At 37.5% G+C, this 9,503-nt stretch overlaps 1 protein-coding gene across 1 annotated transcript; it reads right to left on the bottom strand.

Moving 5' to 3' along the window:
- Positions 1-1,103: 1,103 nt before the first annotated feature.
- Positions 1,104-2,916, bottom strand: LOC104238546 (uncharacterized). The gene is made up of 3 exons (XM_009792932.1): positions 2,611-2,916; positions 1,728-2,345; positions 1,104-1,322 (listed from the first exon to the last, which is right to left on the bottom strand). The coding sequence occupies exons 1-3, from the start codon at positions 2,914-2,916 to the stop codon at positions 1,104-1,106; spliced, it is 1,143 nt and encodes a 380-aa protein (XP_009791234.1).
- Positions 2,917-9,503: the final 6,587 nt, after the last annotated feature.

Below are 9,503 nucleotides of genomic sequence, written 5' to 3'. Positions count from 1 at the left end.
TTGATTAGCCTTATCATGGGCAACTCTTCCAAAAAGGTGGTATGATTCGTCAAAGATCACATGTATGCTTTCTTCAATATATTGAGTTCTTTTGTTGTACACCTTGTAAGCTTTGCTTTGTGATGAATATCTAAGTAATATTCCTTCATCACTTTTGGAATCAAATTTTCCCAGATCTTCCTTACCATTGTTGAGGACAAAAAATCTACAACTAAATGTCTTTAAGTGTGTTATCTTAGGCTTTCTCTCGTTTAGTAGTTCATACAGGGTTTTGTTCAGGAGAGACCTGATCATGCACCTATTCACCAAGTAGCATGCAATGTTGACTGCCTCTGCCCAGAAACCTTTTGCAACATCACTGTCAATCAGCATTGTCCTAGCCATGTCTTCAAGAGTCCTATTTTTCCTCTCTACAATACCATTTTGCTGAGGTGCTTTTGGAGCTGAATAATGACTTGCACCATTTTCAGCATAAAACTCGTCGAACTTTGCATTGTCAAATTCTGTGCCATGATCAGATCTTATATTCACAATATTATGGCTCATTTTTACTTGGATCTTCTTCACAAAAGCACCAAACACTAGAAAAGTCTCATCTTCGGTTCTGAGGAACAAGGTCCATGTAAATCTGGAGTAGTCATCCACTATGATGAAAATATACTTCTTTCCTCCTTTATTTGGCACTCTCATAGGTCCACATAGATCCATATGGAGGAGATCAAGTGGCCTTGAGGTGCTTAATTCCTTTTTGGGCTTGAAGGAGGACCTGATCTGCTTCCTTTTACACATGCATCACACACCTTGTGATCTTTGAAGCTTGACTTAGGCAGTCCACGAACCAGGTCCTTCTTGACCAATTTGTTCAGCAAAGTAAAACTTGCATGGCCCAACCTTCTATGACACGGTTAAACATCATCATCCACAACACTCAGACATGTGAGATCCCCATTATGTAGGGACTCAAAATCAGCAACATAGATGTTTTTGTATCTTTTTGCCATCAGGATCACTTCACTAGTCACAAGGTTTGTGACTGTGCAGATTTTGACACAAATTCCACCTTTGTTTCCTTTGTTGTAAATTTGATAAATACTTAGTAGGCTTTACTTCCACCCATTCACATAGTACATGTTCTCGATTGACTGAGTGAGAGACTTCCCAATTCTTCCTACTCCCAGAATGTATCCTATTTTGCCATTGCCAAAGGATACACTCCCTCCTTGCAGGTATTTGAGTGAAAGGAAATCATTAGTTCTTCCATTCATATTCTTTGAGCAGCCACTATCTATATACCATCTTTGGCTGCTTCCCTTCACTGGTCCCTGCACAAGAGAATCAAAGATTAGACTTAGGAACCCAAACAAGTTTGGGTCCCTTGTAATGAGGAAAAAGGTGAATCAAAGTTTTTTTTTTGTCCAAGTAGGCATCGTATATTTTTTATATGAGGGACCAGGTTCTTTAGAAGTAGTTATTTTTTCAGCAAAAACTTTATTTTTTTGTTGGACTGAAATCTGGCTTTACATGTTTCTTTAAAATGCCCAGTGTTACCACAGTGAGCGCAGAGCCAGTTATCGAGGACAGTAACATACTTGCTATGTAGGTTGTAAGGAGTTTTTTTTACTTTGGAACCCGATTCCCTGCCTGTTCCCCCCATGATTCTTATACATAGCAGTGATTGCATCAGAGGACCAGGTCCATTTAAGAGATTTTTCTAGGTCATCCTTCACTTTGCCTAGATCTTCCTGAAGTTGTCTGTTTCTCTCAAATTCAGCACACAGACTAGATTTCACTGATTTTAACTCATTTTCAAGCCTAAGGTGTCCCTCACTTGTAACTTCTTTTCCCTTTTGAGTGGTCTCATGCCTACTTTTCCTTCTTAGTTCCTTAATTGTTTCCTTTAGGTCTACAACTACGGCTAGTAAGTCATCTCTCTCATGCTCTATGTTTGTAATTCTCTTATCTAAGGTATCTTTTTCCTTTTTTAAACTCTCATAGGTCTTTTTTAGATCAACCACAACAACTACTAGATCATCTCTCTCATTTTCTATTTCTCTTAGTTCCATAGTTAGAGCATTCTTATCGTTAATAAGATTGTGATATGCATCAAATAGAACATTACCCAAAGATATAAGCTTCTTTTGAGAATAAGACTTCAAATTTCTTTGAACATCTGGAAAGTTTACTTCATCATCATCGTCATCTTCCTCATCCTCATCTACTTCTACCATTAGGGCAAAAATGGAGTTATACTCAGCTGCTTCACTTTCTACTGCCATCATATAGCTATCACCTTGCTCATCAACTTCTGCAGATTCGTTGGAAGACCCTCCCCATGCAGCAAGAGCCTATTTTACAACATTATTAGCGACATCTTTTCTTTTGAATCTTTTGTTACGAACCGGGTTCCTCTTGGCTGCTATATCTGTATTGTGTTGGTACTGGTCTTGCTTGTGGAGAGGGAAATCCTTGATGAAATGTCATGGCTTCTCGCACTTATGACATAAGTCATAGCCTCTTGGCTTGCTAGGGCTGCCCCTCTTTGGAATACCTCCATTTTTGAGAACCATCTTCTGAATTTTTTTGTTAGATAGGCCATATCAGCATCCTCACCACTTGATCGTTGTTGTCTATCTTGAGGACCATGTTTTTCTCCTTTTTGGGATCTCTTCTCTCATGATCCTTCTTCTTCTTCATCTCATAAGTCTTCAGATTGCGAATAAGTTCATCAATGGTCAGCTTTTGCAGATCCTTTGCCTCCGTGATAACATTAACTTTGCTTTCCCAGGAATCAGGTAATACACTGAGTATTTTCCTAACAGGTTTGTTCCTTGGAATAATCTCTCCTAGAGAATGAAGCTCATTGATGATAGAGGTGAAGCGAGTATGCATGTCTTGAATTGACTCATCATCCTTCATCCTCAAGAGTTCATACTCGGTGGTTAGCATATCAATCTTCGATTGCTTGACTTGAGTTGTCCCTTCGTGTGCTACTTGGAGAGCTTCCTAGATTTCTTTGGCAGATTGACAGGCAGAAATCCTGTTGTATTCGTCTGGTCCAATGAAACAAAAAAGGATCTTTTTTGCTCGTAAATTCTTCTCTATAGACTTGCAGTCAATATCATTGTATTCCTTTCTTGTTTTGGGAATTGTCACTACTGATTCACCAATGGTCTGTGTAGGAACAAAAGGACCATTACAGATAACATCCTAGAGCTTTGAATCTTCAACCATGATGAAGTTGTGCATCCTTATTTTTCACCATCTGTAGTATTGTCCATTAAACCTTGGTGGTATGTACGTAGACTGTCCTTCTTCAAATTTTGGTAGAGCAGCCATGAGGATCCTTTGTACGTGTTAGCCTGATAGAAAGAACCCGCTCTGATACCAATTGATACAAACTAGGGGTCCACCAAACTATATAGAGAACCGTGTTCTCTATTAGTTTCCACAGAATACACACACACATAACAGTAAGTAAATGACACAATATAGTTTTACGTGAAAAACTCCCAACTCACAGGATTAAAAATCACGACCTACACTCATAGGATTTCAACTTCACTACTGAGCAAACTTTAGATTACAAAATATTATAATCTAGGAACTAAACTCTTAATCCCCCACTAACTTGTAATAGCCCTATTACAAGCCCCTTTACAATAACTCAACTAACTCTAACCAAGACACAAATACAAGGTTTATGGTTTTACAAACGGTTTCCTACACAATGCGTCTTAACTAAGCTAAGTAGGAATTATAAGTAAATCACTTTATCAAAGGTGCAACACAACCAAGGACATCTAATGACTCAATAGAGGAAATTGGTCCTTTGTTATGTTGTTCTTTGTTCTTAAAGCCTTGAGAGTCACTTGCAAGATTGACACACTTTAGAGAAAGCTTGATCAATTTTGGAATGTGCAAGTGACTTATTTTTGCTTTGCTTCATGTTAATATTACCTAAGTGATGTCACTTGGATGATGCAATCATATTGGGTACAAAGACATTCCCCATAATGTGACTGCTGCAATATTTGCCTTGTTATGTGCGTGCAGAGGAATAGTTGCAGCAGCTTTACAACTGTGGGGAGTTGACTTAGTACAGTCAGCAAGGGAACTGATATCCATATGTTCCCTCTATTGTTTCTTTGACTCTGAATTGTTGAGACATGTCCCCGACTTGAGACTTGTTGTTCTTGAGCACCTGAGGATGTAAAGCAAGTTCCCCATCTAGTTCTTAAGTTTGTTAGATCATCAAAATATAGCAGGTCACATAACCTATCACTAAATAAAGCATTAAGAAATTAATTTCTGAAACAAAAATATAGTACATTCAAGTGATTATAGGAACCACTTGTTGCTCAAGTGAAAGGCCATGCATGTAGCCCTAGTTGGTACTCCCAGTTGTTAGGCCAAGTTGTTAGCTCCATATCAAAGTTGTGTTAGAAGAGCTTTAATTTGACACTTACATCCACTATATTATCACGACACGTAGTTTATGTGAATCTTAAGAAATTTTATAATTGACTCTACGTAAAGGCGAAAGAAGAAAGAGGTAAAGGTAGACTAAATAGAGGAAGAAACATACAGATAGACAATTGGGCTGATATTTGTAGCATATAGTTACTATTGATAATATATTATGAATTAATTAATATTAGTGGCATTTTTGCTCTGAAATGTCAAACTGGATAATTTTTTTAGAATTTATAGGGAGATGATTGGAAGCAACAGAGAAGAATAGCGGCTAAGCTCACTCTAAAATAAATATATTTAACAAATTGGGATGAGCTTGATTTTGGTACTATAATAAATAAATGAATATTGGTCTAACTCAACACTAAAAACTAACTATTGAGTTGGGGGTTTTAAGACCATATAAAGAGACGGTTCCATCCATAAATGTTGTGTAGGTTTGGCTAAGGATTCCGCAACTTACTTAAATTATCATTTAAACAGAGATTTCAAACGATTTTAATATGTCCCTCTAGATACTAATTCCTAAAGGAATGACTGTATGGAGTAAAATTGGTTGATAACAGGTGGCCAAATGGTAAGATGACACATGGAGCCAAATATAGACAAAAGACAAGTTGGAAAACAACTAGTACCGAATGCGGTCTGTGTGACCGATACCGGATGGATTCTGACGGGAACGTAGTCAACATTAGAAGTTCAAAGACTTTCCATCGAATATCATTCAATGTGGGAATATTCACTAGCATTAAGTAAGCAGCCGTTACAGAGAATATTAACATTCAAGGCATGCCATCACATGCTCATCAATGACCCTTTTATTATCATTTAAAGAGGAGTTTGATCCTAGTATCTTGTTTCACTAGGTAAAACTATAAATAGGGAAGTTCACTAGCTATTGTAGGGACATGAAAAATTGTATGCAAAAGGCTATATTTTACTATTTTGCTCTGAAATTAACAACTTTCTTTCACTTTATCGTTATTTCCATTTGTGCTTTTGGAGAAGCTGAGTTCGGAGCTAGACTTTTCATCTTCTTCAATTTCAATCGTTAAATCTCAAATTTAATCTTATCTCTTTATCATTATTGGATCAAATTAATTCGCTTGTTTATAAACCACATACAAATTTAAATCTACTGATGCAATGCAACATAATCTAATCAAAATAGTCAATCTAGGAGTTGGAAACTCGAGGAAGGTGATAGTTATTTGAGGTATTAACGAGAAGATAGCTCAATGAAGAAGAAATTAGAAAGAATAGAATTGTATTATCTTCAAAAGTAATCCTCAATTACATGTATATCAACTATATATGCTCAGCTGAAGATTCTAGAAGTAGTTATAACCTAACTGACTGTAACTAACATAACTAACTATTGTCACATCAGCCTCCAACTCAGATTCACTGCTCGATCTCTTCTTATGAATTGCTTGATTCTTCTTAACTTGTATCAATACCCTCCCCTAAAGGAAATCCTTGTCCTCAAGGATTGAAGGAGGAAAACCTTGTCTGCAGCTCTTGAAGATACTCCCAAGTGGCATGATCAACATCAAGGCCTGCCCATTTGACCTTAGCTTAACACGCAACTTTATTACCATGTTTGACTAACCTCCTTTCTAGGATGGACTCTGGTTGAGGGCTGTAGGGACTAGACAAATGGAGTATAGGAGGGTGATTGATGATGTTAGACACTTCATGACACCTTTTTAATTAATAAACATAGAAAGTTGGGTGGATAAGGATATCAGCAGGCATGAGTAATTTGTAACCTACTGAGCCAACCTTTGCTGCAATAGGATAAGACCCATAATACTTAGCAGTCAGTTTATTGAAAGGTCTTGTAGCCACTGAAATTTTTCTGTAGGGCTGCAGCTTCAAATAAACCCAATCTCCTACTTCAAACAATCTCTCAGACCTGTATTGGTTAGCAGTATCCTTCATCCTTTGTTGAGCTCTACACAAGTGGAACTTCAACAGTTGTATTACGACTTCTCTTGCTTCAAGAGATCTGTCAACCATCTCAACATCTGTATCTCCACTCAAATAAGGAAGATGTATGGAAGGTTTTTGACCATACAAAGCTTCATAAGGGGTGCATTTAATAGTGGAGTGATCGGTAGTATTATACCACCACTCTGCTAGACGCAAATATTTTGACCAATCGTTAGGACTATCTGAGCAAAAACATCTCAAATAGGTTTCCAAGGTTCTGTTCTTCACTTCTGATTGGCCATCTGTCTGTGTATGGTATGCTGTGGATCTTTGCAGTTGTACTCCTTGAAGTGAAAAGAGTTCCTGCCATAAGGAACTTAAGAACACTGGATCTATGTCACTGGTCATAGTAAGGGGCATACCATGTTGCTTGAAAATCTAGTCTAGAAAACATTGAGCCACAGTCTGAGCAGTGTAAGGATATTGCAGACTTAAGAAATTCCCAAACTTAGTTAACCTGTCTACTACTACCAGAATCACCTCCTTGTCATGTGACTTTGGAAGGCCTTCAATGAAATCTAGGCAGATATCAGTCCAAACACCTGTAGGAATCGGTAATGGCTGTAGTAGGCCTAGTGAAGCTGCAATATCATATTTATGTCTTGATAAACATCACACTTATTGATAAAATGTTTGACATATGTTATAAGAGATTTCCAATGGAACAAGGACTGTAGCCTCTTAATGGTAGCATCTATCCCAAAATGACCTCCCTGAGTAGTACTATGACAAAGTGTGATTATAGTCTTCCTCAGCTGCTGATCATTGCCTACAACTAACCTGCCCTTCAACCTAAGTTGGTTGTTACACCAAATATAGGATTTGTAAGATTGTGTTTGTAGTTTAGTTATTAACTCCTGCAAAACTGGATCATCTCTCCATGAAGTTCTGATCTGCACATATAGTGAGTCATTAGGAGTGAGCAAGGAGATAACTAAACGCTCAGCAGCAGGTTTTCTTGATAGTGCATCTGCAACCTTGTTCTTAGAACCTTTCTTATATTCAATAGTAAAGTCAAATGTTATCAGCTTAGAAATGCCATCAACTTGGAAGTCAGTATGCACATGTTGATCCAATAAATACTTTAGTGCATTCTGATCTGTCTTAAAAATAAAATGATTTCCCAATAAGTAGTGAGACCACTTAGTAATAGCAAAGATAAGAGCAAGTAACTCTCTGTCATAAACTGACAGAATTTGATGTCTGGGAGCTAAAAATTTGCTTATGTAAGCAATAGGATGTCTTTGTTGCATCAACACAGCCCCAATGCTTTTACCACTAGCATCTGTCTCCACTGTAAAAGGCTTAGAATAATCTGGCATAGCTAACACAGGTGTAGAGACCAAAGCCTGCTTCAAGTTGTTGAAAGTAGTAGTAGCTTCATCAGTCCACCCAAAGCTATCCTTCTTCAATAGATCATAAAGTGGTCTGCATATGGTTCCAAAGCCTTGAATAAACCTTCTATAATAGCTTGCAATACCTAAGAATCCCCTTAACTATTTGATATTCACAGATGTAGGCCATTCTTGTACAACAACAATTTTCCTTGGGTCTGTAGATACACCCTCAGCACTGATAAAATGCCCCAAGTATTCAACCTTAGCCATTCCAAATGCACACTTTGACATCTTGGCATACAATTGATGTTGCTTCATCAATTCAAACACAACCTTTACATTATCCACATGAGCAGTCACACTCTTGCTATATATCAGAATATCATCGAAAATACTAATACTAATTTTCTCAATAATGGTTTAAAGACAACATTCATTAAACTCTGAAATGAGGAGGGTGCATTGGTTAGCCCAAAGGCATTACCAAAAATTCATAATGTCCTTCATAAGTTCTGAATGCAGTCTTGTGAGTATCTCCTTCAGCCATTCTTAGCTGATGATATTCATCTCTAAGGTCTATTTTGGAAAAGATCTCATCACCACTTAGTTCATCAAGTAAGTCTTCAATAATGGAAATAGGAAATTTATCCTTGATAGTCATTTGATTCAAATCTCTATAGTCTACACAAAGTCTCCAACTACCATCTTTCTTTCCCACCAACACTACGGGAGATGCATAGGGGCTGGTGCTCGGTTGTATTACTCTTTGGTCCAACATTTCCTGCACTAGCTTTTCTATTATATCTTTCTTAATCCCCGGGTATCTGTAAGGCCTCTTATTGATAGGATTAGAAGCTTCTTTTAGAGGAATCCTATGATAATAAGAATCCCTGTGAGGAGGTAAAGTAGTAGGTAACTCAAAGATACATGAATACTGCTTTATAAGTGCTACTAAGTCTGGCAAGGTATCAGTACTTGGTATAGCTTGTATACTGTGGCAGTGAATGTTTTCATCCTCACTGGTTACTAAGGACATCATAAAGAATTGAGCCTCTGCTCCTTCCTTTCTTAATAAACTCTTAGCCTTAGTAGATTTGAGTTGGTCATTTGCACCCCTAAGTACATGCCTCTTTCCTAGATACATAAATTCAATGGTTCTCTTTCTGAAATCAAACAATATCCCCCCAAAGTATTCATCTATTGCACACCTAGCAAAATATCTACATTTCCCAATGGTAAGAGTAAGAAGTCGGATGAGAATGTTGTACCTTGTAGTAGCCATTGCAGGTCCTTACAAACTGAAGCAGTCTAGACTCTTCTGCCATAAGGTATACTCACAAACCATTTTTGAATAGAACAAGCTTTGCAGCCTAGCCTTGCAGCTACTTCCTCATCAATAATATTATGAGTACTCCTAGTGTCTATCAACACTTATAATGGCCTCTTTTCATGGTAACCTATAACTCTAATAGTTTGATAACCTGCTACACCTGTAAATGCTTGTAATGATATAGCCATAAACTCATCTGATAGTTCTTGTATCAGACCTTCTTGTTCATCTACTTCTATTCCTTCATCTTCTGTCACCTCTACCAAGTACAATTGTTTGTCTCTGCAGTTGTGGCCCGGTACATACTTATCATCACAGAAAAAACACAATCCCTTTGCTATCTTCTCATCCATTTCAGTTGCACTCAA

Source organism: Nicotiana sylvestris, chromosome 5, assembly GCF_000393655.2.
Source record: "Nicotiana sylvestris chromosome 5, ASM39365v2, whole genome shotgun sequence".
Classification (NCBI taxonomy): Eukaryota; Viridiplantae; Streptophyta; class Magnoliopsida; order Solanales; family Solanaceae; genus Nicotiana; species Nicotiana sylvestris.
Note: the sequence above shows the minus strand (reverse complement) of the source record. Positions and strands in the feature narration are given on the sequence as shown.

Coding starts and splice junctions, on each gene's coding strand:
- LOC104238546 (XM_009792932.1), bottom strand. CDS start 2,916: ATGAAGGATGATGAGTCAATTCAAGACATGCATACTCGCTTCACCTCT. Junction 2,346..2,610: donor TAGACAACAACGATCAAGTG/GTGAGGATGCTG, acceptor GTTGTAAAATAG/GCTCTTGCTGCATGGGGAGG. Junction 1,323..1,727: donor TTCAGGAAGATCTAGGCAAA/GTGAAGGATGAC, acceptor TCTCTTGTGCAG/GGACCAGTGAAGGGAAGCAG.